Here is a 27,304-nt window from a genome sequence, read left to right as displayed (position 1 = left end):
GAGGTACAGATAAGTTACTAACTTGAACAAGGTTATGGAGATAGTAAGTGATTGAATTTTACATTGACTTATATTAAAGTGTGCAATATTTGCAGTTCTGCCATATGTTTCCATTAAGAAGCTGTGTTATAAAACTCAATTCTCCAAGAGCTTGTTCAGTTCTATATTTTACCTTTTAGTTATCATTTGATTAGGCATGCCCACATCTAAGAGATGAATACAAAGCATGTTATTATTTGGGAAGGATTGGACTTGTATTTTTACTGATACAGGGAACTCCCATAGATGAGGAAACTCTCTCTGCCAATGAAGGCTGGAGCTGACGCTTTCAGCTTGTACTCACAGGGAGCTATGCAAGGCACTGAGAGGTTCAGCGACCTATTCAGGGTCATCATATCAGTATCGACTCAAACCTCGATCTTGTTCCATCTACTATGCTACTCTGCTTCTTACACTATTATTACAACCTCCATGTTTTTGTAATTCATTTAATTTCCTTTATTAATATAAACACTATTTGATTTGGCCTATATATTAACTACTGGAACAAGTTCACTGCTAATGGTTATTTTATGCATATTATCGATTCCTTTTAAACCCTAGTGCTAATGTGATTTTAGCTTCTGTTCAAATTGTGTATTAGGAAAAAAAATGGGGGGGGGGGGCAGCTAGGTGGTGCAGTGAATAGAGCACTGGCCCTGGAGTCAGGAAGACCTGAGTTCAAATCTGGCCTTAGACACTTGACACTTAACTAGCTGTATGACCTTAGGCAAGTCATTTAACCCCAATTGCTTTGCCTTCCCCCCTAAAAAAAAAAGCAAGCAAGCAAGAAAAAAATCAATCCATAATGAAAAATCTCCCTAAAGAAGTTAAAGGGAAGCGACGACTACGTGGCGCAGTGAACAAAGAGCATCAGCCCTGGAGTCAGAAGGATCTGAGTTCAGATCCAGCATTAGATACTTAACACTTACTGGGCATGTGACCTTGGGCAAGTCACTTAACCCCAACTGCCTGCACCCCCACCCAAAAAAAGAAAACAGGATGAACAGATTTGGAACACAAAAATACTGAAGTGGAAGAAAATTTGGCAAAAGAAAAGCAAAAGACAACATTTAAAGAATGTGTAAATTCTATTCAAGTAAAGGCAACTCATTTTTAAGGCAGAATGCTCGGAGATATCTTAAAGATCACAGGTCTTCAAAAAGAACCTCAAGAATATAATTCAGAAAATCATACTAAAAACCTGTTCAGAACTTTTGAAACTAGAAAACAAATTCAGTAAAGTAAAGAATCCAGGGGGGCAGAGTCAAAATGGCAGAGTAGAAACAGGACTTCCACATGGCTCCAACTTCCACCTCCTCCAATTCATGTAAAAAATAACTCTAGAAAACTTTGGAGCTACAGAACCCAAAAAATGACAGAGAGAAGCTAACCTCCCGCTGAAGACAGCCCAGCAGGCTGGCAGGAAGGGGCCAGCACAGCACTCTGGGAGCTGAGCTCAGCCCCTCTTGAGCCTGATGTTTTGGACTCAGGGCAGCCTGACCAGCCCCCAGTTGGAGGGACTTCAGATCATCTTTCCAGAATTATCAACCCATAGATGCCAAAGACAAAGTGAGAGGTGAGTGTAGACTTTGCAGGAACAGAGAGTTTGGGATTGCCCTCCAGCCTTTGCCCCCAGGACTAGAAGCAGGTGAAGCTCCGCGGCCTTGCTCCTCGTCTGCAGATTGTAGGGGGACCAAGTAACCAACCTGAGCGGTAATCGCTCTTGCTTTAACCTGCTTGGATCTGAATGGCTGTCTAGGGTAAATGTCCTGGAGTGTATGAACAGTTTGCCAGAGCATGTAGAGGCTTCAGAGAGGGCATCCAACTAATAGCTCCAGCAGCTGAGAAAACCCCACTGTTTGGAATGAAGCTCCCCTTTCTGGTAGAAGAGTTCTACTGTGACAAAAGGATCAAAAATCAAGTAATTGAGTGGCAACATGAGCAAGCAAAAGAAGCAAAGCAAACATAGCAATCTGACATTAGACTCCTATTTTGGGGACAAAAAGGATCAAAGCATGGAACAGGAGGAAGACACAGAAGTCAGAACTCCTGCACCAAAAGGTTCCAAGAAAAATATGAGCTGGTTACAAGCCACAGAGGAGCTTAAAAAGGATTTTAAAAACCAAATAAGAAAAGTGGAGGAAAAATTGGGAAGAGAAATGAGAACAATGCAAGAAAATTATGAAATGAGAATCAACAACCTGACTGAAGAAAATAACACCTTAAAAAACAGATTAACTCAAGTGGCAAAAGAGGCTCAAAAAGCCAATGAGGAGAAGAATGCCTTAAAAAATCGAAATTGCCAGATGGAAAAAAAATCTCAAAAGCTCACTGAAGGGAATCATTCCTTCAGAATTAGACTGGAGAAAATGGAAGCTAGTGACTGCATGAGAAATCAAGACGCTATTAAACAGATCCAAACAAATGAAAAAATAGAAAGCAAAGTGGAATATCTCACTGGAAAAACCACTGACCTGAAAAATAGATCCAGGAGAGATAATTTAAAAATTATTGGACTACCTGAAAGACATGACCAAAAAAAGAACCTAGAAATCATCCTTCAAGAAATTCTCAAGGAAAACTGCTCTAATGTTTTAGAACCAGAGGGCAAAATAGAAGTTGAAAGAATCTACCAATCACCTCCTGAAAATGATCCCAAAAGAAAACTCCTAGGAATATTATAGCCAGTTTCTGGAGTTCTCAGATCAAGGAGAAAATATTACAAGCAACCAGGAAGAAACAATTTCAATATTGTGGAAACACAATCAGGATAACCCAGGATCTGGCAGCTTCTACACTGAGGGACTGAAGGGCTTGGAATATGATATTTCGGAGGTAAAAGGAGCTGGGATTAAAACCAAGAATCACCTACCCAGCAAAAATGAGTATCATGTTTCAGGGGAAAATATGGTCATTCAGCAGAATAGAGGACTTTCAAAATCATTCTTGATGAAAAAACCAGCATTGAATAGAAAATTGGACATTCAGATACAAGAAGCAAGAGATGCATGGGAAGGAAAACAGGGAAAACAAATCATAAGGAACTTATCAAAGTTGAACTACTTATATTCCTCCATGGAAAAATGATAATTTTAACTTATGAAACTTTTCTCAGTATGAGAGTAGTTGAAGGGAATTGAAATGTGTGCGTGTGTCTATATACATATACATATATATACATATATATATATACACACACACAGACACACACATACATATACATGTCTATATAGAAGGGTATATGGGCACATGAATATGAATGTGAATGTGTGTATATATGTGTACAGGTATACACAGAGGGGACAAGACCAATTTAATAGAAGGGATGATACTTCAATGGTGAAATTAAGAGGTGAGAGAGGAATATAATGAGAGGGGATGTAGAGAGACAGAGTGGGGTAAATTACCTCATATAGAAGAGGCAAGGGAAAACTGTTACAATGAAGGGGAAGAACCGGAAGGCAAAAGGGAATGAGTCAAACTTATTCTCACTGAATTTAACTTAGGGAGGGAATGACATACACACTAATAGGGTATCTCACCATACAGGAAAGTAGAGGGAAGGGGATGAGAGGGAGGATAATGGAAGGGAGGGCAGGCTGGGGCGGGGGAGGAAAGTTGGAAGCACCCACTTTTGAAAAGGGATAGGACCAAAGTAGAGAATAGAACAAGTTGGGAGTGCAATAGGATGGAGGGAAATATAGTCAGTCTTTCACAATATATCCATTATAGAAATGTTTTGCATAGCTACACATGTACAACCTATACTGAACTGCTTATCTTCCCAGTGAGGGTGGGTAACGAGGGAGGAAGGGAAAAGAATCTGGGATTCAGTTTTGAAATCAAATGTTTAAAATATATATATATAATAATTATTATTATTATTATATTACATGTAACTGGGAAATGTGTTATACAGGCACTGGGGCATAGAGATCTACCATGCCCTACTGGAAAGTTGGAGGGGGGATTGTGGAAGAGATGGGAGAGACCAGATTGAGGGAGGGGATATTCAATGGGATCACTGTTTGGGGGTGACAGGTAGGGAAAAATCGAGAGAAAATTTGCAATTCAAAATCTTGTGGAAATGAAAGATGTAAACTAAAAAAAAAATGATGAATGGATGGATGAATAGATAAATAAATAAAAGGAGAAAAAATAATGGCAAATTAATAAAAAAAAAAAAAGAATCCAGAAAAACCCTGGCCTTCTAACTCCAAGATATATAAACAACAGATTCTGCAAGTGGTCAAGAGAAAGGCCAAATATAATGGATAACAAATTCAACTCACTAAACACGATTTCGTAACTACAAAACATAAATAGTAGTATATTCCAAAAAGCATAGTAATTCAAAGCTGAAATCTATAATGACATTCTGCAAACCTCAGTCTAATTACTAATGACAAAAGAACATTCAACAACAGATATTTGTAGCATTGCTGCAAAAACAAAAACACCAGACACAAGCAGAATATTTGAGTTGGAAAATACCCCTAAATATCATAAACACAAGAAAGATATATTGGATTTAGACCACAGGAAGACTTGTAAAATCTTAGAGGAAGTGAAATGAGCAAGACCAGAATAACAATTTACATATCAGAAACATGAAAGAAAACAACTTTAAAAAACCTTGGGGGGGAGGGGGGGAGTGTAGTCAAGATGGAGGAGTAAAAGCAGGAACTTGCCTGAGCTCGAGCACCAACCATCTCCAACACCTGTAAAAAATTATTCTAAACAAATTTTATAGCTACAGAACCCACAAAATGCCAGAGTGAAATACACCTCCAGCTGAAGTCAGCCTGGCAAGCCAAAAGGAAGGGTCTATTGCACTGGGCTGGGAGCAGAGCGCAGTCCTGCATGGGCCACACCAGCACAGACTGGCCAGGTAGACCTCAGGGGACTGAATCACTGGCAGCTGTGGTGGTTTCCAAACTTCTCAACTCATAAATGCTAAAGAGAAAGTAAAATGTCAGTGGGAAAACTTTGTTGGAGGTGGGTGAGAGAAGAGTGTGGTCTGGCCCCTGCCCCTGGGGTAGCAGAGGCAGCAGTGGCTGTGGCAGCAGGGCAGCTGCTTTTGGAGCTCCAGGCCCACAGATAGTGGGGGGACCAAGTGGCTGATCAAAGGGCAATTGCAGGAATCTCTTTGCTGGCGCTGAGGCAGGATTCTCTTGCTTTGCCCTGCTTGGATCTGGGTGGCAGTCCTGGGGTGAGGAGGAGTGCTGGTGTGGCAGAGCTTGTGTTGATTATAGAGAGGAAATCATCCTCACAGTTCTGAGACAGGTGCCAAGAAGTAGCTCTGACAACAACTGCACAAAACCCCAAAAATTTGGGACACTGCACTCTCCACTCTGGAAGCAGAATTTTACCATGGCAAAAGTAACTGGCTGGAAAAATGAACAAACAGAGGAAGAGAAATCAGAATACAGAATCTTTCTTTGGTGACAAAAAAATTTTTTTTTGTGACAAAAAAAAACAGAACCAAAAGAAGACAACAAAGTGAAAACTCCTGCATCAAAAGCCTCCAAGAAAAATATAAGTTGGATGTAGGCCATAGCGGAGCTCAAGAAGGATTTTGAAAATCAAGTAAGAGAAGTAGAGGAAAAATTGGGAAGAGAAATGAGAGTGATGCAAGAAAATCACGAAAAACGAGTCAACAGTTTGCTAAAGGAGTTACAAAAAATACTGAAGAAAATAACACCTTAAAAAATAGACTAATTCAAATGGCAACAGAGGTCCAAAAAGCCACTGAGGAGAACAATGCCTTGAAAAGCAGAATTGGCCCAATGGAAACAGGAAGTCCAGAAGATCACTGAAGAAAATAATTCATTCAGAATTAGAGCAAATGGAAGTTAATGACTTTATGAGACAAGATACTATAAAACAGATCCAAAAGAATGAAAAAATAGAGGGCAATGTGAAATACTGCATTGAAAAAACCACTGACCTGGAAAATAGATCTAGGAGAGATCATTCAAAAATTACTGGACTAGGGGAGACCAGGTGGCTCAGCGAATAAGAGCACGGGCTCCAGTGCTGGGATGACCTGGAGATCGAATCCCGGGCTCAGACACCCAGAAATTGTAACAGGCCGTGTAACCTTGAGCAAGTTACTTAACCCCGATTGCTTAAAAAAAAAAAATTACTGGACTACCTAAAAACCATGATCAAAAAAAGAGCTTAGACATCATCTTTCAAGAAATTATCAAGGAAAACTGCCCTGATGTTCTAGAACCAGAGGGTAAAATAGAAATGGAAAGAATATACCATCACCTCTTGAAAAAAAGATCCCCAAAAGAAAACTAGGAATATTATAGCCAAATTCCAGAGTTCCCAGGTTAAGGAGAAAATATTACAAGCAGTCAAGAAGAAACAATTCAAATAATTTTGTAAACACAATCAGAATAACACAAGAGCTAGCAGTTTCTACATTAATGGATCAAAGGGCTTGGAATATGATATTCTGGAGGTTGAAGGAGCTAGGATTAAAACCAAGAATAATCTACCTTCCCAGCAAAACTGAGTATAATACTTCAGGGGAAAATATGGATATTTAATGAAATAGAGGACTTTCAAGCGTTCCTGATGAAAAGACGAGAGACGAATAGAAAATCTGACTTTCAAATACAAGAATCAAGAGAGGCATGAAAAAGTAAACAAGAAAGGGAAGTCAAAAGGAACCTGTTAACGTTGATCTGTTTACATTCCTACATGGAAAGATATCTGTAACTCACGAGACTTTTCAGTATCAGGATAGTTGAAGGGAGAGTGTGAGTGAGTGTGTGTGTGTGTGTGTGTAATATGTATACACAGAGGGCACAGGGTGAGCTGAATATGAAGGCATGATATCTAAAAAATAAAATTAAGAGGTGAGAGAGGAATATACTGGTAGAAGGAGAAAGGGAGAGATAGAATGGGGTAAATTATCTCACTTAAAAGAGTTAAGAGAAGGCTGTTATAGTGGAGGGGAAAAGCAGGGAGGTGAAAGGGAATGAGTCAACCTTACTCTCATTACATCTGACTTAAGGAGGGAATAATATACTCAACTGTTTATCTTCTCCTATAGGAAAATGGGGGGAGGGTGTAAGAAGAGGAGATGATAGAAGGGAAGGCAGATTCAGAGAGGGAATAGTTAGAAGCAAACACTTTTGAAAAGGCACAGTGTCAAAGGAGAAAATAGAATGAATGGGGGGTGAGATAGGATGGAGGGAAATATAGTTAGTCTTCCATAATATGATTACTATGGAAATGTTTTGCATAACTACACATGTACAATCTATATTTAATTGCTTGTCTTCTCAATGGCGATGGGTGAGGAGGGAAGAAGGGAGAGGATCTGTAACTCAAAGTTTAAAAAAAAATGTTTAAAAATTTGTTTCTAAATGCAACTGGGAAATAATACAGGCAATGGGGTATAGAAATCCATTTTGTCCTACAAGAAAGTAAGGGGAAAGGGGGTAAGGGGGGATGGGGGGATGGAAAGATAATAGAGAGGGAAGACTAGGGTAATCAGTATGCTTGGCATCTTGAGGTAGGGGGTAGGTGAGAGATGGGGAGATAATTTTGAACTCAAAACTTTATGGAAATGAATGCTAAAAATTAAAATAAATAAATAAATGAACACAAACAAAACCCCATAACTATGATCAAAGCTGCAGCAATAGTGACTTTAAGAGGATGATGAAAACATTTCTCTTACCTCTTGATATGAGAGATAAGAGACCTGAGATGAAAAATGAGAAGCATTCTCACACATGATGAATGTGTTGCTTTATTTTTGCTGATCTATGTATTTACTACAAGGGAGGGCTTCTGTTTAAGAATAGGGAGATAGGGGTGGCCAGGTAGCACAGCGAGTAAGAGCACCGGCTCCAGTGTCAGAACGACCTGGAGACCGAATCCCGGGCTCAGACACTTAGCACCCACCCAGAAACACCTGGCCGTGTAACCTTGAGCAAGTTACTTAACCCCAATTGCTTGGGGGCGGCCAGGTGGCTCAGCGAGTAAGAGCACCGGCTCCAGTGTTGGGACGACCTGGAGATCGAATCCCGGGCTCAGACACTCAGCATCACACCCAGAAATAACTGGCTGTGTAACCTTGAGCAAGTTACTTAACCCTGATTGCTTAATAAACAAAACAAAAAAAAAAAAGAATAGGGAGATAGAGGTGGTAAATTAGTGGGTAATAATAGATATGATAAAAAAAAAAAGAGTACATCAATAAAATTTTGTTTTTTAAATGCCTAGATTCACAGGGTTATGGAACCCTAGAAGGTCACATGTGACCCTCTAGGTCCTCAAGTGCAGTCCTTTGACTAAATCCAAACTTTACAGAACAAGTCCTTTTATTAAGTTTAACCTTCCTACATAGCTGGGGTAGGAACTTCATAAAATCATATAATATTAGATCTGGAAGATCTCTTAAAGATAATTTTGTCCAATTCTATGTTACAGAAGAGGGGAAAAAAGGCTACAGAAAAAAACTGGTTCACAAATCAGCCCAGTGGCACAGCTAGAACTAGAAACTATTATCTCCTGACTTCTAAATTGAGTTTTGATTCTATTACACCTTTACTTTATAATTTATAAATCACTGTAGGGGTTCTTGTGGTCTGGGACAGAAGCTCTAGCAACATGTAGCTGGGGATGGGAGAAGAATTGAACAGAGGGATCTCTGGGTTGAGAACTTTCATGTGGCAAAGGGAGATGAGGAAGGGAAAAAGAAAGTGGGTCGAGTCCAAGAAATGGTTGCAGAGAAGTGTGAAAAGAATTATATATATTATATATGTGTATATGTATACATACACATACATATGTATGTGTGTGTATATGTATTTTCCCCTTCTTCATCCTGCTCTTTAAACAGGGCCTCCTGCCATAGTAGCACCTGAGAATATTCCCCTTCTTTTTAGCATTCTTAATAGTTTACCTACATTCTTTTCTCCTGTTTATCACCTGTTACTCTTGTCCAGGGTCTCTTATTCATAGGCAATTATAAAACAGATTGTCTCTGAAGTACAGGGGATGATGATCATAATAATTTACATTATATTTTATGGTATCTATTTTATAAGTAACAAATGCACAAGAATTTACCTATAATCTAGACATGACAACTTCATAAAAGTTATCTCCTTGATAATTCAAAATAAATAGTGCTAAATTCTTAATTTTTTCTAGGTATCAGTCCAAGAATATTATTTATGATTAGAAGGGAATCCTACAGGTTGTAACTCATATTTACATACTGCTTAAATGTTTACAAAGCATTTTTTCTTATAGCAATCACATGAAGTAGATAGTACAAGGATTATCCTGATTTTAGAGCTGAAGAAACTGAGGCTTGAAAGTTGAATGGTTTTGTCCAACGTAATATATTTTGCAAACTTCAAAGTCAGTTATATAAATTGCCAGTCATTATTTACAAAGCCCATATTTATGAGGATCTAATCCAACATACATCAATACCTTCTATAAAAGACCTGTTGTCTTCCCTGTAAAGACCATGTACCCAGATATTTGTCAGGTCCAGCTATATTAGGAGGGGTCAGTGACAAAAATGTTTGACAATGTTGAGAAGGATGATTTAGATGGTTAAAAAAATTATAATTATTTTGATATACATGGTTTCCTTTGCAATCCTTATGGCATTCTGTGCATTATAAACAATATTCTGAGAAGGGATTCATTAGGGATTCTGAGAAGGGATTCCACACTGCCAAATTTATCCATGACATAAAAACCCATTGTCGAGATGTTAGTATTTTACATTTCTGGGACTGGTTTGGATATTGACAACATGTTCAGTTAGACTGCTTATTTATTGCTTTTTGTGTGTGTGTGTGAAGGCTATATTTATAGCACCAAAGGTGCCTCTTAATAGGGCATTTCCCTGGAAACACTAATTTAAGTGGCTATAAATTACAGGTAAACATCATTTTGTGTATTGGTTATGTCGCTGAAAATTTTTAAATCAAATATTACTTTAAATATGGACTTGGTAGTAGATTAAGTTTGAGGAGACCCGTGCAAATTAAATGAGTGGGACTGATGGAGGAGTGGGACAGGGGTAGAAGTGTGTGCATGCTCAAAAACACATGCATGTATATTTAAAGGTTGCAGTCACTGTTGTGATTCTGGTCATCTATATCAGTTAAATCCCTTATGATTTGTATCACAATATTCTATATATTACTATAATTTATTCAGCTATTTATCAGCTGTTATGTTTCTCTTTTTTTTTTGAAAGAAATAAAGCAAATATAAATATTTGTACAACTGGGTCCTTCTTATTTTTAAAATATTGCCCTTCCAACAGGATTGTTGGGTAAATAGCTATATTCAGATACTCCCTTTATTGCCAGACTTAATGCAAAATACATTTGCTATTTAGCACTATGCAGAAAAAATGCATGAATCAAGTAAATCTGAATTAAATCCTGTCTCAGAAATTTATTAGTTGTGTGACCATAAGCAAGTTACTTCACCCGTTTCCCTCAGTTTCCTAATCAATATAGGGCATAATAATAATAGCACCCACCTCCCAGGGTTGTTGAGAAGAGCACATACTTGCAAAGTGATTAAAACAGTGACTGTTGTGTAGAGGATGAATAATGCAATATTCAGACCTTACAAAAATTCAACTGGACAAAATATTTCATTGATAATGCTATGCCAATTAAAGAAAGCCTCTCTAAATTGGCATCGACTCCATTCAGATTTCAGGCAACTAAAATAGAGCACTGGATCTGGAGTTGGGATGACTCATCTTCCTGAGTTCAAATCTGACCTCAGACACTTTGTAGCTGTGTGATCTTGGACAAGTCACTTAACCCTGTTTGCCTTAGTTTCCTCATTTGTAATATGAGCTGAAGAAAATAGCAAACTACCCCAGCATCTTTGCCAAGAAAACCCTAAATGGGGTCATGGAGAGTTGGACGCAACTGAAAAGACTGAACAACAACCACTCATATTTAAACCTCATAAAGGGAAAACTTCAATCTTACTACCCTGTGATGTAAATTAGCAAATTATTGTGCTGATAGATTTAAGAAATTGAAATAACTGAAAAATAGTTTTAACGTGCTACAGAATGTAACTGTTAGTGGAACATCAGGGAAATATGAACAACCTAATCCTAGGCTGTGAATAGTGACATTTTGCAGTTTGAAACAAAATCTCATTTTCTAATATGTTGTTCTAACTTTTGATAAAGTGAATGCCATGTTCTCCCCAAAGGAAGGAAGACTCTGAGAACTGCTACAGATGGATGTCTATGTCAAAGAAAAACTGATGGGATGATCTTGGCTTAGGCAAAGATTAAATGACTCTTCACTCAGATTTCCCATTGTGCCAGTTCCTTTCTGAACAAGAAAATTTCCCACCTTGTTAACTATAAGCCTGACTTTTGACACCCTATGAATAATGTGGAAATTTATTACATTTGGCTGTCAAATATGACTCTTGCTTGGAATCAAACAGAGCTACCTTGTGGCTTATGTCACATCAGTTTGTGTACTTGACAGGACAGTCTTGATATCATCATAACCATATCCCTCTCATTTTCTTTCATAGCAAATTTCTGTAAAGATGGCAGGTGATTAGTAAAAGTTTTATTGTTACAACTCAATCTATTAATATTTTATTAATACTAAAACATCTAAATTATAAGAAGATGCAAATACGAAACAAAGCTTATTATTTTCAATCTGAATTTATAGTTGACTTAATATTCTTTTTTTTTCATTTTTCAAATGCCTTAATAACTTCTGATTTACATCAATCATTTCTGCCAGATTTTGAGTTACAAATTTTCTCTCTATTTTTCCCCTACCCACCTTCCTCCCTTGTCACCCACCTTTACTGGGAAGATAAGCAGTACAGTACAGGTAGTACATGTATAGCTTATGTAAAACATTAACATAGTAGGTATATTGTAAAACACTGACTATATTTCCCTCCCTCCTATGCCACCTCCCACTTCTTCTATTCTCTACTTTGATCCTGTCCCTTTTCAAAAGTGGGTGCTTCCAACTTTCCTCCCCCCCAGTATGCCCTCCATTCCATCATCCCCTTCCCCCCTAATGTCCTGTAGGATGATACCCTATTTAATGTGTATTTCATTCCCTTCCCGAGCCAAATTGAATGAGACTAAGGTTGACCCATTCCCTTTTGCCTTCTTATTCTTCCCCTCCATTGTAACCATTTTCCCTTGCCTCTTCTATGAGATATTTTATCCCATTCTGTCTCTCCCCATCTCCTCTCATTATATTCCTCTCTCACCTTTTAAGTATCATCCTTTCCTGTTAAATTGGTCCTGTGCCCTCTATCTATGTATACCTGTAAACATATATACACACATTCACATATGTATTCATATGCCCGTATACCCTCCGATATAGACATATATATATTTCTATTCCCTTCAACTACTTTCATACTGAGAAAAGTTTCATCAGTTACAATTATTGTTTTTCCATGTAGGAATGTTAATAGTTCAACTTTGATAAGTTCCTTATGATTTCTTTTCCCTGTTTACCTTTTCATGTATCTCTTGCTTCTTGTATTTTAATGTCAAATTTTCTATTCAACTTTAGTTTTTTCATCAAGAATGCTTGAAAGTCCTCTATTCCACTGAATGACCATATTTTCCCCTGAAACATGATACTCAGTTGTGCTGGGTAGGTGATTCTTGGTTTTAATCCCAGCTCCTTTGACCTCCAGAATATCATATTCCAAGCCCTTCGATCCCTCAGTGTAGAAGCTGCCAGATCCTGGGTTATCCTGATTGTGTTTCCACAATATTCAAATTGTTTCTCCCTGGCTGCTTATAATATTCTCTCCTTGATCTGGGAATTCCAGAATCTGGCTATAATATTCCTAGGAGTTTTCTTTTGGGGATCTTTTTCAGGAGGTGATCGGTGGATTCTTTCAACATCTATTTTGCCCTCAGGTTCTAAAATATCAGGGCAGTTTTTCTTGAGAATTTCTTGGAGGATGATTTCTAGGTTCTTTCTTTGATCATGGCTTTCAGGTAGTACAGTAATTTTTAAATTATCTCTCTTGGATCTATTTTCCAGGTCAGTGGTTTTTCCAATGAGATATTTCACATTTCCTTCTATTCTTTCATTTGTTTGGATCTGTTTAATAGCATCTTGATTTCTCATGAAGTCATTAGCTTTCCTTTGCTCCAATCTAAATCTGAAGGAAAGATTCTCCTCAGTGAGCTTTTGAGATTTTTTCCATCTGGCAAATTTGGCTTTTTAAGGCATTCTTCTCCTTGTTGCCTTTTTGAGCCTCTTTTGCCATTTGAGTTAGTCAGTTTTTGTAGGGTGTTATTTTCCTCAGTCAGGCTGTTGACTCTCATTTCTCTTCCCAATTTTTCCTCCACTTCTCTTATCTGCTTCTTAAGGTCCTCTATGGCCTGTAACCAGCTCATATTTTCCTTTGAAGCTTCTGATGTAGGAGTTCTGAGTTCACTGTCTTCTTCCTATTCCATGCTTTGATCCTTTTTGTCCCCAAAATAGGAGCGTAAAGTTGGGTTGCTCTGTTTATTTTGCTTCCTTTTCCTGGTCATGTTGCCACTCAATTACTTGACTTTTGGGCTTTTTGCCACAGTAGGACTCTACTCTACAGGAGAGCTTCATACCAAATGCTGGGGTTTTCTCAGCTGCCGGAGGTATTAGTTGGGTGCCCTCTCTGAAGCCTCCACACGCTCTGGCAAGCTGGACACACACCCCAGGACCTCTACCCTAGATCACAATCCAGATCCAAGCAGGTTAAAGCAAGAGCGATTATCCCTCAGACTAGTCGCTTGGTCCCCTACTCTCTGCAGGCCAGGAGCTGAAGCTGTCACATGGCACTGGCTGTGCCGTGTGGTGTCTCAATGGCTTCTCACCCTGGGGGCAAAAGCTGATACACTCCCAACTATTGGGTCCCAAGGTCCACACTGCACTGACCTCTCACTTTGTCCTTAGCATCTATGTGTCTGGACCACCACAGTTGCTTGTGATCTGGAGTCCCTCCAGCCAGGGGCTGGTCAGGCCCGCCCTGCAGCTAAAACCTCAGCGTAGACCTGGGCTCGGCTCCCAGAGCCATGCGCTGACCGATTCCTGCTGGCCTGCTGGGCTGTCCTCAGTGGGAGGTTAGTTTCTCTGTGTCATTTTGTGGGTTCTGTAGCTCCAAAGTTTATTCAGAGTTCCCTTTTACATGGACTGGATGTGGTGGGAGCCAGAGCCAAGGAGAGGTCCTGTTTCTACTCCACCATCTTGACCTTGACTCAATATTCTAAGCAACTAATGAATGCCTAGCTTTGCCATCCTCTTGCTAATAGTTATATTCTATCAGAATTATATGGGGATAATATCCTCAAAAGGGGAGAATTAGATAAGAATGTAAAGGTTTTTTAAAAAATTAAAATGCAGTAGTCAATTTTGAGAGAACACTATCAGACTGTAATCTCTAAGAATTAGGCTTCCAAATTTTTCTAATAGGATATAAGGCCTTAAGTTTGTTTTAATAACAAGTTCCCAAAATTAGGTTAAGGATTTCACATATAAAATCACATTAATAATTACAATGTTCTTCTCACAGTTCTGTTACTAACAGAATTAGAACCATAAGGTCTGAACTAGTTTTCAACACATAAATTAGTTATTAGAAAACAAATTTTAGGATATTGCACTAAATTGTATTGAGTCTTGTTATTGGCAGATTTAAGCAAAATAACCTAGAAATCTTTAGAAGTGACTTGATATTGAGAGAAGCAGATCTTCTAGGAGGAAGCTCTTCAGAGCTACCCTGATAAAGAAGCTTATTCCAGAAGGTTCAAAAAAGGTATTTCTAAGGACCAAATGACTTCATGGGACATCTGAGACATAAGATGAAATGTGCCACTTAGATAAACATTAAGAGTGGGTTGCCAGGTTGCAGAGAAAATTGGTATTATTTAATAGCGCTCATTATTGTATTGTTTTGGTTTGGTCATGATATTTTTATCTACTGACTTTGCTTGGGTAAACGCTATACTGGAAAAAAGTCAGGAATAAAAGCCCTCTGGTGGTTCATATCCATATACTGAGATCACTGCCTCAGAACAGACACTTAGAAATACCTCCCTTGAGATTGAGAAGTTGATCCAAGTCACAAAGTGAGTCCATCACCTCCCTTCAAAATGAGATAAGTCTTTTTAGCTCAAAAGGTCATGCCTTATTGTGCCATATTGTCTGCCTTCTTACAGCTCCACAAGTAGAGACCTGTGCTACAATTCCATTGTCCTCTATTAATTGATCAGGTGAGATTGCAACAAGCCTCTACAAAATCCAACAGACAGCAGCAGAAACCCAAATGCTTAATGAAGATGTTTGTCCTCCATTTCAAAGAGGACCAGTAAGTGAGGCAGAGTTGCAAAAAGTTGTGAGCCTTATTTTCTCTTCCAGAATCAACAAAGTTGAACGGCAAGACAATAGTCAGAATGACTGATAATGGCCTGTAATGAAGTAGCATTTCTGATGTCTGACCAAGTTCTAAGGACTTCACAGCACCTGCTTCAGTCAACTTCACTGTCACTGGAACAAACTGTTCTCATCTGCCCATTCCACCAAAGGAAGTATTCACATGCTTGGGTAGACATCCCCTTAACTCACTAACTCAACAACAGGTTTGAGAGCTGTCGGTTACATTCAACCTATTTTAGCCTGTCTGCTGGAAAGGTTGTACAGGTCACTGTGCATGCTATAGCTTCTTGGAGTCATAGATGAGAGTTGGGTGAAGATGGACTCCAAAGATAGATGAGCAGCCCTGAAAAGAGCTCAACAAGCCCTCACACCAGAGCAACTAGTCCTCCTTGAGTAAAGGGATAATAAAGACACCTCATGGTAAGACCCCTCTTTCTGGTTTTCTTGGTTATTCTTCTGGAGAGAGTATATCAGCTACTACATTCAAATGGTCTCTTGTTATCCTTGGCCTCATTACTGTCTTTTGGCTTTATATTAGATACTGAACTATTTGCTGTACTAAAATCTTTTTAAAAAATGATTCCTAATAATCTAATGATAGCTCAAAAAATCGATTCTACAATGAACCTTATGCACTTGGAATTGGGTAAGTGATTCATGGCGAACAAATGCCCCAAGAAACAAAGGGGTGAATTGAAGGAATCAAACTAACTCGATTTGGTTTGGTTCTTTCCATTTTGTGATTTTCCTCCATTCTGTGAATTAGGCCTTGCTTTGCTGTAAATCATATAATTTGAGGGTCCTGAGATATTGATATAATTCTAGGAACTGGACTAGTGGGTATTGAGCACAAAATGTTCTGTAAATTTTATACATTTTTGTAATAACCACAGAATGTACCAGGATATTCTTGAAACAACCACAAGATTTCTAAAACTCTGACAAATCAGAGAGAACTACTATGTTATTGAAGTTTGTGTTAAGTTGATTGACTCCTCATTATTGACTTGTACCTACTGAGGGGCCTTATATACAAGTGTTAATGCAACCACATGCCTTGCTAATACATCAATATTCATATTTGTGAATTTAATTATCTCAGTTCTTAAAGTTCCACACATGCTCCTTAAGGGCATAATGACATTAGCTTGTGAGTTCCTTAGGAGGCAGAGATTGTCCTTTGTCCTTTATGGTATCCTCAGTGCTTAGTACTGTGTGGAACATAAAGGAAGTGCTTAATAAATGTATATTGACTGACAAAAAATGAAAATGAGCCGGTGGACCTTCTAGAGTTCTACAAATCAGCATCATCAACTACCTACAGGAAATGTGATTTTTCTGAAGGACCACCATTCATCTGCTGTATGATGCCCTTATTATTTAAAATGTTTTTCTAAGCCCACATCAGAAAGAAAAAGAGAATTTTAGAAATATTAATTTCATAATCAACAGGCAAGAAGCAAACACAATGAGGGAAAAGATGAAAATAATCTGATTAGAAAGGCAAATCCAAATCAGTTATGACAGAAGTAGTTTCTGGATTTAGACTGTAGTCTAAATAGGTGGGAAGCATCTGGATGAAGTGTGTGATGCCTGCTCTATAGGTTTTCATCATGGAAAGTGAATAGGAGAGCAACATCAGCTCCAATACTGAACTTGAGCATAATGAACTATGATTCATAAGGAAAGATAATGGAACTTACTGGAAAGAATGCTGGTCTCAAAGCCAGGAAACAGGAATTTGAGACCTGGCTACATTATTTGCTTATGACTTTGGAAAGCCACTTACATCTTCTGTATCTCAATTTTATTCTGTATAAGATGGAGATAATATTTACACTATATCTCACATGGTTGTTGTTAAGAATGTACTCTACAACCCCAAGTGTCATATAAATAACATATTATTATCAAAAGTAGGGCTCTTCATGGGTAGACTGAGCCAACAGAAAAAAAATGACAGTACTAGCTAAATAAACACTCATCTATTACCATCCATACCAATCAAATTAACAAAAGACTGTTTTAGAGACAAGCAAAAGTAATTATGAAATCTGGAGGAAGAAAAGATCAAGAATTTAAAGGAAGATAATGGGGGAAGGAGGGAGTGAGCAGGAAGGGGACCTAGCAGTCCCAGATCTCAAACCATCCAAAAGAGTAGTGTAATCATCAAAATAATTTGGTCTAGGTTAAGAAATAGCAAGGTCAACCACTGTAACAAAACAGGCATACAAAATATAGAAGAAAATTAATATAACAGCCTAGAATTTGAAAAACTCAAAAGATTCTGCTATTGTTTTAGTGACTCACTTTTCAAACAAAACTGCTAGGACAACTGGAAAGCAATCTGATAGAAACTAGGTAAAGACCAATATTTCACAGCAAGGTAAGATAAACTCCAAATGAACACATGATTTAGACATAAAAGGTGACATCAAAAACAAATCAGAAGAGCAAGGACAAAGTTACCTTTAAGATCTATGTAAGGAAAGAGTTCATGACCAATTTAAGGTTTTTAAAGAATATAACAAGAAGATAAAATGAACAATTTTGATTACATACATAAAGTTTTTATACAAAGAAAACCAATGCAACTAAAATTAAAAGAAAAACATAACTAAGGAAAAAATCTTTCCAGCAAGTTCCTTTTTAACTATCTCGTTTACAATATGATAAAAGGTCAAAGGTTATAAATAAGCAATTCAAAAGAAGCAATCCAAGCTATAGCCTTGTCAAAAGAATGCTCAAAATCATTAATAATTAGAGAAATGCACATTAAAACAACTCTGAGGCTCTACCTTATACACATCGCAATTGACAAAAAAGAAAAATAAATGCTGGGGGGGATGGGACAAAATAGGCACACTGGTGGAGTAATATATTGGTCCAAACATTCTGGAAAATAATTTGGAATTATGCACACCCTTTAACACAGTAATTCAAATACTAGATTCTGTGAGCAATTCCAATATATGGGATAGAATAAATTGTAACTCCACCCGTCCCCCCAAAGAGGAAAAAAGCCCATAATTACAAATAAATGCATAACAGCTCTTCTTGTGGGGGTAAAGAACTGAAAACTAAGGGGGTGACCATCAATTGGGAAATGACTGAACAAATCATTGTATAAAAATGTTTTAAGAAATGGCGATGGGACTGTTTCAGAGAAACCTGGGAAGACATGTATGAACAAATGCAGAGTGAATTGAGCAGGACCAGGAGAAAAATATATATAGCAACACTGTAAAGACAAGCAAGTCCGGACCATTTAAGAACTATGATCAATGAAATGACACACTCAAATTCCAGAGGAAACATGATGAAGCATGCCATCCAACTCCTAACAGAGATATGATAGACTCAGGGAGTAGACAGGTATTTTGGGAATTTTAGTTAAAAAAGGAATTTGTTTTATTTGATCATACATAGTTGTTACAAGGATTTTACTTCCCCTTCCCCTTCCTCATCTCCCTCAAAGAAAGGAGGGAAAAGAGAAAGAAGAGCTTTATTACTAGAAAAACATTTTTAATTAAAAAAAATTTTTTTTAAGAGCACAACTAAGAGTCTAGGTGGATGCATCAAACTATGTTAAACCTAAATTATGTGTTTGTTTTGAGGCCCTTTATGAGGGATTTATTTTGTTTCATTCATGCCAATACAAAAGAGAAAGTTAGGAATCTCCCTCCAGAGATCATTGGGGCTGTAGTGATAATGATACTATCTAATTAAAGCCCCCAATTTTTCAGTGCTAAGGCCATTTTAAGGCCAGTGCATGTAACTGCCACCAGATGTAAAACCGACTACTGAGCACAATGCCCTATTCTATTTAGGAAGCTACATACAACTCGCAAAGAGTGTAGGCACAACTAACCAGAATGGGAAAAATTTAACTATTATTTGACCTTGCCTGTACTCATACTCCCTGGTTGTCGGATTCAAAATTAACTTCTTTATGACTATCCAAAAATTACTCATCTTATCCACTGATTAAAAAAAAAAGGAAAGAATTATTGACTAACGATTTATTCTCACATTGTTTAAGTATACTACTGAACCTCAGATAACTTCTGTATTTTAGAATAAATGGAGGTTTAAATTGTTGGGCTCCTTGAAATTTTCTTCACCTAAGCAAGTAAAACATAAGGTAAAGCATTTCAACACAGGTACCTATGTTCCTTGTGCTCCAATAGTTGGCAGTCTCTACAAGTCAGTCTATCACACGTTTCACAGAAAAGTTTCAATTGTTCTTGTTTGTGGACAGGACAGAAAACAGGGCGCTGACCAGATGCTCCAACAGCCTCTGTAGCAAAATAAGCCATGTTCATATTGTAAGATGAAATCTGAGACAGTATTTAAAAGGCTTTCTGATTATCCATAATATGTTGCTTTTCAGAGCTCATCAGGCAAGGTCAATTTAAGAGACTAATAATTATATGACATATTCATTAAAATGCCGTCTTCATTTGTCTTAAAATTAACCTCTCAAACTGACATCAAAGGGAATTAGTCATGGAACTTACCTGCTCTCAAATCATACCTGCTAGAGCTGAGCAGTCATTTATGGCTCAATTTATTGTTGATAAGACAACATACATATGTAGTGATGGCGAGAAAGGGCAACAATGGATATCAGAGCTCCTGTATTACCTGAGACATCTTCCTTCTTCCTAATTAGATGATCCTTAGTGAATTTTACTCGTTGATGTGCTTCTATACAAGTCTTGCAAAGCCACTCCCCACATTCTACACAAAATCCAACTGCACTAGCATTATCTTCACAGCTTGTGCACACCTAAAAGAACAAATAATATCTATTATTAATTTACTTTGATGCAAATAATAAAAACTCAGGAAAACAAAAATTGGAAATATTTTAATTTGTTTGCTTTTAAAAAACATTTCATCAATGATCTTTTCCTCTTTATACTATTATTATTTCACACTGACATACCTTCTATGTCCAAACAACCCTGCTTTTTAGGAAATATCATCAAACAAAACAGCACACTGTTCAGGCAAAAAAAACAAAACAAAACCTATGCTTGTTCCCCATCTATAACCAGATGACCTCTCTGACAAAAGGGAGGTTGAAATGTTTCACTCTTTGACATAATGACTTGCAGTTAAATTTGATCCAAAAAAAAAATTTTGATCATAAAAAAATTATCAAGTGTCTATTAAAGCTAGAACATTGAGAATACAAAGACAAAAATGAAACAGCTGCCACTTTCAAGACTTATATATCCTATAAGATTTGACCAGAGTTTTGAAATTACAATGTTGATTTTCTTTAATATTAGTGCTTTGTATAATATGTTCTCCAACTTTTGTTTCCTTCCTACTGCACTACTTTATACAAGAAGTCAAAATTTTCCTGAATCTTCAAATGTGCTATCCCTTATGATACAATGTTTCATTTTATTCATGTCATAATCTGACTGGTCATTCCTCAACTGAACATTTTATCTTACTCAGGTCTATCTACCGTGTTTCCCCGATAATAAGACATTGTCTTATTATTTTTTTTGGACAGAAAAACACCAGAGGGCTTATTTTCAGGGGAGGGCTTATTTTAATGAACATTGACAGCAATTTTAATAAACAGGTAAATGTGAACAAAAAAATGTACCTTTATTCAATAAGCAAATCACTGGGGAAGAACAGGATGACGCGCTCACTGCTGCAGCTCTGATTGGATGCAGCTCGGAGAGCGGCGTGCGTTTCACGGGGGGTGGGGAGACGGTGCATACAGAGGGTACCGTAATATAGCGTGTAGCACAGGGGATCACCTTCACTACAGTAGCAATCTCAATAGGGCTTATTTTCGGGGGAGGGCTTATTTTAGAGGAATCTTCCACAGTAAGGGGAGGGCTTATTTTCGGGATAGGTCTTATTATCAGGGAAACACGGTAGGTCAAAAGAGGAATTTCCTACTAATGCACTGTTAGTGGAGTTGTGAACTGATCCAACCATTTTGGAGAACAATTTGGAATTATGTCCAAAGGGCTATAAAAATGTGCATACCCTTTGACCCAGGAATACCACTTCTAGTGCTGTATCCCAAAGAGATCATACAAATGGGAAAAAGACCCAAATGTACAAAAATATTCATAGCAGCTCTTTTGTGGTGGCAAAGAACTGGAAACTGAGGGGATGCCCATCAACTGGGGATGGCTGAACAAGCTGTAGTATATGAATGTAATGGAGTAATACTATTGTGCTATAAGAAATGATGAGGGGGCGGCTAAGTGGCACAATGAATAGAGCACTGGCCCTGGAGTCAGGAGGACCTGAGTTCAAATCCAACCTCAGACACTTAAAACACACCAAAAAAAATAGCCATGTGACCTTGGGCAAGTCACTTAACCCCAAATGCCCTTCTCTCCCCCCAAAAGAAAGAAATGATGAGCAAGCAGATTTAAAAAAAACCTGGAAAGATTTACATGAACTGATGCTGAGTGAAGAGAGCAGAACCAGGTGAAAATTAAGGTACACAGTTACAGCCATACTGTAGATGACTGACTTTGATAGAGTTGGCTCTCCTTAGCAATGCAAAGTTCTAAGACAACTCCAAAGGGCTCATGATGAAAAATGCTATTCAAATCCGGAGAAAGAACTTTGGAATTTTGATGCAGAATGAAGCATACCATTTGCTCTCTCTTTTTTGTTTTGTTTTGTTTCTTCTTTCTCATGGTTCACTCCACCTGTTCTAATTTTTCTTTACAACATGACTAATGTGAAAATATGTTTAATATGAATGTATATTTAGAGCCTATATCAGATTGCATACCATCTTGGGGATGAGGGTATGGAAGGAGGGGGAGAAAATTTAAAATTCAAGAAGCATGTGGAACTGAATATTGTAAACTAAAAATAAATAAATATAGAGGTTCCCAAACAAATACTGTTTTACAGTAAACTTCTTCCTATAAGTCAGTTTTTTGCTTAAATACTTTGAAATAGTATTGTTGTAAGCGATATGATTACTGTTCCAGATATTATTGTGTCCATTTATAGATGAAGAAACTGAGTTTCAGAAATATTAGGCGATTTGTGGTCACAGAGCGATTTAATTTCTGAATGAAGATTGAAACCCAATACTAATGCCCTCGTGCCCTTGTATAATTAGTATGGATTTTGTGTTGACAGTTATGGTACCTTTAAGCCTAAGATAGTTTTGCAGACTAGTTCTTTTAAACCGTAAAAATAAGCAGGGAATCAGACTGAGACAAGATGGCAGAGAAGAGGCAGTTACCCACCTGAACTCTCCCTGCTTTAAAATAACAGCTCAAATAGAATTTTAGAGTGACAGCCAACAAAAAGTAAGATATTCTTTTAGCTTAAGACAACTTAAGGTCAGCAGGAGAGCTCTTTGACACCAGGGTAGGTGCATGGCAGCTCAGAGTGCATGTGCCATAGGACTAGCAGCAAGCTCTGGAGGCAGCTCTAACAGAGGCAGCATTACCTGCAATTTCAGGAGCTCTCAACCTAAAGACCATAAGAGAATTAGACAACTGGTTAGAAAAATTAAAGGGGACCCTCTGGTGGCACTTGGAGCAGGTGGCACTGCCTGGCAACTTTACTGGTCAAATCTAGTTTTGGGTCACAGTTCCAGGGCAGAAAGAAGAGCTGGGGCTCTGGCACAAGGGAGTAAAGCCCTACCATGTTTCCCCGATAATAAGACACTGTCTTATTATTTTTTGGGGGACAGAAAAACACCAGAGGGCTTATTTTCAGGGGAGGGCTTATTTTAATGAACATTGACAGCAATTTTAATAAACAGGTAAATGTGAACAAAAAAATGTACCTTTATTCAATAAGCAAATCACTGGGGAAGAACAGGATGACGCGCTCACTGCTGCAGCTCTGATTGAATGCAGCTCGGAGCGCGGCGTGCGTTTCACGGGGGGGATGACGGTGCATACAGAGGGTACTGTAATGTAGCGTGTAGCGCAGGGGATCACCTTCACTACGGTAGCAATCGCAATAGGGCTTACTTTCGGGGGAGGGCTTATTTTAGAGGAATCTTACACAGTAAGGGGAGGGCTTATTTTCAGGATAGGTCTTATTATTGGGGAAACACGGTAGCTGCAGTGCCAAGGAAGTAAAGAGGAGCTAAAAACAGGGACCTGGTCATAGTTCCAGGGCCAAGCAGGGCATTAATGCAAGTGGCTGAAGTGGATCAGTTGGTAAAGAATGCAGAACACCATATCTCTCCCCAGATCACATCATCTTGAAAGCACCAAAAACTTAAGATCCCACAAACTAGCTCTGAAAACAGCAGCACTGATAAATCTGAAGCCTGAAACAGTGTCTCCTGACCCTCTGGTGAGCAAAGTTCAACATTAATATTAAGTTCATATTCAAAATATAGGCTGAAAAAAATGGGCAATAATAAAAATATCTAACCATGAAAAACTATCAGAATGGCAGGGAAGACGAATACAAACTCTGAAGAAGACATCAATATGAAAACAGCTACAAAGCCTCAAAAAAAATGCTAACTGAACCAAAGCCCAACAAGAATTCCTGAAAGAATTAAAGAGATAAGAGTGGTAGAGGAAAAACTGGGAAAAGAAATTAGAATGAGGCAAGATAATTATGAAGAAAGTTAACAGCTTAATAAAAGAGGTATAAAAAGATACTGAAAAAAATAACACCTTAAAAAACAGAATTGGCCTAATGGAAAATGGGTACAAAAACTCACTAAAGAAAATAATTCCTTAAAAATTAGAACTGGGTAAACTAAAAAATAATGATGGTAAGAGACATCAAGATACAACAAAACAAAGTCAAAAGAATGAAAAAATTGAAGAAACCGTGAAATATTTTATCAGAAAAATAACTGACCTAGGAAAAGAAATCAAGGAGGGGTAATTTAAGAATTACTAGACTACCTGAAAGTCATGATCAAATAAAGAGCCTACCTATTATATTTCAAGAAGCTAGCCCTGATGTTATAGATCTAGAGGGTAAAAAAAAAAAAAATCTACTGATCATCACTTGAAAGTAATCCCAAAATGAAAACTCCCAGAAATAATAGAGCCAATTAAAGTGCTCCTGGGTCAAGAGAAAATACTTAAAGCAGCCAAAAAAAGAAACAATTCAAACACTGTAAAGCCACAGTGAGGATCACACAAAATTTAGCAACTTCCACATTAAAGGAGTAAAGGGCTTAGAATATATAGGTTCTAGGTTTACAACCAAGAATCAATTACCAGCAAAACTGAGTATAATCATTTAGGGAGGAAAATGGACATTGATGAAACAGAGGACTTTCAAGTACTCCTGATGAAAAACCAAAGCTCAATAGAATATCTGACACACAAACACACAGCTTAAGAAAAGTATAAAAAGATAAACATGAAAGAAAACTCTAAGATTCAATAAAGTTAAACTAATTATACTCCTTTATCACAAGATAATACATGTAATTTCTACTAATTTTATCATTTTTAGGGCAGTAAGAAGCAGTCTACATTAGAAAGAGGGCAAAGGTATGATTTGATTATTTTGTGATGATCTAAAAAAAATATGAAGGAGAAAGAGGGGTAGAGGGGTACACTGGAAAAGGAGGGAGAAGCAGAATGGGAGAAATTCTCTCACATAAAAGAGGCACACAAGAAAGAGCTTTTATAGTGGAGGGGAAAACAGAAACTGGAATTGATTTAAAGAGGAAGAATATGTGTGTATACCCATATATTTAAACTAACTTCCCAATAGGGAAATGAGGGGAATTGGCTAAGAGAAAGGAAGAAAGAATGTTAAAACGGAGAACAGATTAAAGGAGGCAGTGGTTAGAAGCAAAGCAGACTTTTAAGTAGGGAGAGGATAAAAAGAGAGAAAGAACAGAAGAAAATGGGAGAGAAAAAAATACACAGTGATCATTATAAAAGTGAATGGGATGCTTACCCATAAAATGGAAGCAGACAGCAGAATGGATTAGAAACCAGACTCCAACAATATGTCATTTACAAGGGACACACACTTCAAACAGAAACACACACAGAGAGTTAAAATAAAGGACTGGAGCAGAATCTAATATGCTTCAGATGAACTAAAAAAAAAAAAGGCAGGGGAAGCAATCATGATCTCAGACAACGCAAAAGCTCAAATAAACCTAATTTTAAAAGGTTAATAAGAAAACTACATTTTGATAAAAATGACCAAAGACAAAGAATATTAAAAAAAATTACTGCAAGTTTCTCTAATAAAGACCTCATTTTTCAAATATACACTGAAATAGAACTTCACCAGAATTGTAAAAATAAGAACCGTTCTCCAATTGATAAATATTCAAAGGATATAAACAGGCAGTCTTCAGAAGAAGAAATCAAAGCTATCTATAGTTACATGGAAAAATGCTCCAAATCAATATTGATTAGAGAAAAGGAAATTAAAACAATTCTGAGGTACCTAACAGAAATGACAAATGCAGGAGTAGATGAGGGAAAAATAGGTTCACGAGTTACTGATGGAGTAGTGAACTGGTTCAACCATTTTGGAGAACATTTTGGAATTGTGCCCTAGCTGCTATAAAACTACACACCCTTTGAACCAGCAATACCACTACCAGCGTCCCAAAGAGATCAAAGAAAAAGAAAAAAGACCTAAGTATACACAAATATTTATGGCAGTTGTTTCCGTGGTAGCAAAGAACTGGAAATAGAGGAGACGTTCATCAGTTGGGGAATGGATGAGTGAGTTGTGGTAAATGATTGATACAATGCAAACTCCAAGAACATCATACCCTAAATCTATAGCTTCCAGATTAATGAAAAAATACTGCAAACAGTCAGAAAGAATTCAAGTACCAACAAGCCATAGTCAAGATCACATTAATTCAGCAGATGCCACTATAAAGGAGCAGAGAATGTGACATTCCAGAAGGCAAAAGATATGGGTTTACATCCAAAAATAACTTGCCCAGAAAAAAATGAGCATAATGCTACAGGGGGGAAAATGTACTTCTGGTGAGAAAGATGACTTCCAAGCATTCTGATAAAATACTAGATAAACTTCCTACCTTTAAATATGGTGAAATGATACACGTATCCCCTGAGGCTTATCATCATCAGGGGTTAAAGAGGAAGTCTATCAGACAAAGTCTGTGATTATTATTTCCTAATGATCTGAAGAGAAGAATAAAAAGAGAGAGGAAAGGGAATATACTAGGGGCAGAGGGAAAGGACGGTTAGAGAAAATTATCTCATATAATTAGGGTACACAAGTAGGCTTCTATACAAACAAGGAAAAGGGATGAGGGAACAGTTGACATTTCATCTCAACTAGTTAAAGGAAGGAAGAATTTGCATGTACATGTGCCCACTTGCATGTGTATACACATGTGCAGATATACATATATACATATACATATGCATACAAATGGAAACCAAAACATTTCATTCAACAAGGAAATAGGAAAGGTGAGAAGGTAAAAGGGAGAATTAAAGGGAAGGTAAATGAAGGAAAGAATGAATCCTAAGTAAAGGAAACTAAGAAGGTTCAAACATGTTTATACCAGTTCTGTTTATGGTAGCAAAGAATTAGGAACTGAAGCAGCGCACATCAACTGGGGAATAGCTACCGTGTTTCCCCGATAATAAGACACTGTCTTATTAATTTTTTTGGATAGAAAAACACCAGAGGGCTTATTTTCAGGGGAGGGCTTATTTTAATGAACATTGACAGCAATTTTAATAAACAGGTAAATGTGAACAAAAAGATGTACCTTTATTCAATAAGCAAATCACTGGGGAAGAACAGGATGATGCACTCACTGCTGCAGCTCTGATTGGATGCAG

At 37.6% G+C, this 27,304-nt stretch overlaps 1 protein-coding gene across 3 annotated transcripts in view; it reads right to left on the bottom strand.

Moving 5' to 3' along the window:
• TRIM33 (tripartite motif containing 33) overlaps nt 1–27,304 on the bottom strand; it is a 172,519-nt gene that overhangs the window by 58,112 nt on the left and 87,103 nt on the right. For all 3 annotated transcript variants that reach the window (XM_069090302.1, XM_069090303.1, XM_069090304.1), the window contains exons 3-4: nt 20,148–20,292; nt 19,668–19,800 (exon numbers count right to left, since the gene is read on the bottom strand). In XM_069090302.1, coding sequence (XP_068946403.1) covers nt 19,668–19,800; nt 20,148–20,292 — 278 coding nt within the window. The remainder of the gene's footprint in view (nt 1–19,667; nt 19,801–20,147; nt 20,293–27,304) is intronic.

Source organism: Petaurus breviceps, unplaced genomic scaffold, assembly GCF_028583685.1.
Source record: "Petaurus breviceps papuanus isolate PSGF00001 unplaced genomic scaffold, PetGlider_PUasm1.0 186, whole genome shotgun sequence".
NCBI classification, from domain to species: Eukaryota; Metazoa; Chordata; class Mammalia; order Diprotodontia; family Petauridae; genus Petaurus; species Petaurus breviceps.
Note: the sequence above shows the minus strand (reverse complement) of the source record. Positions and strands in the feature narration are given on the sequence as shown.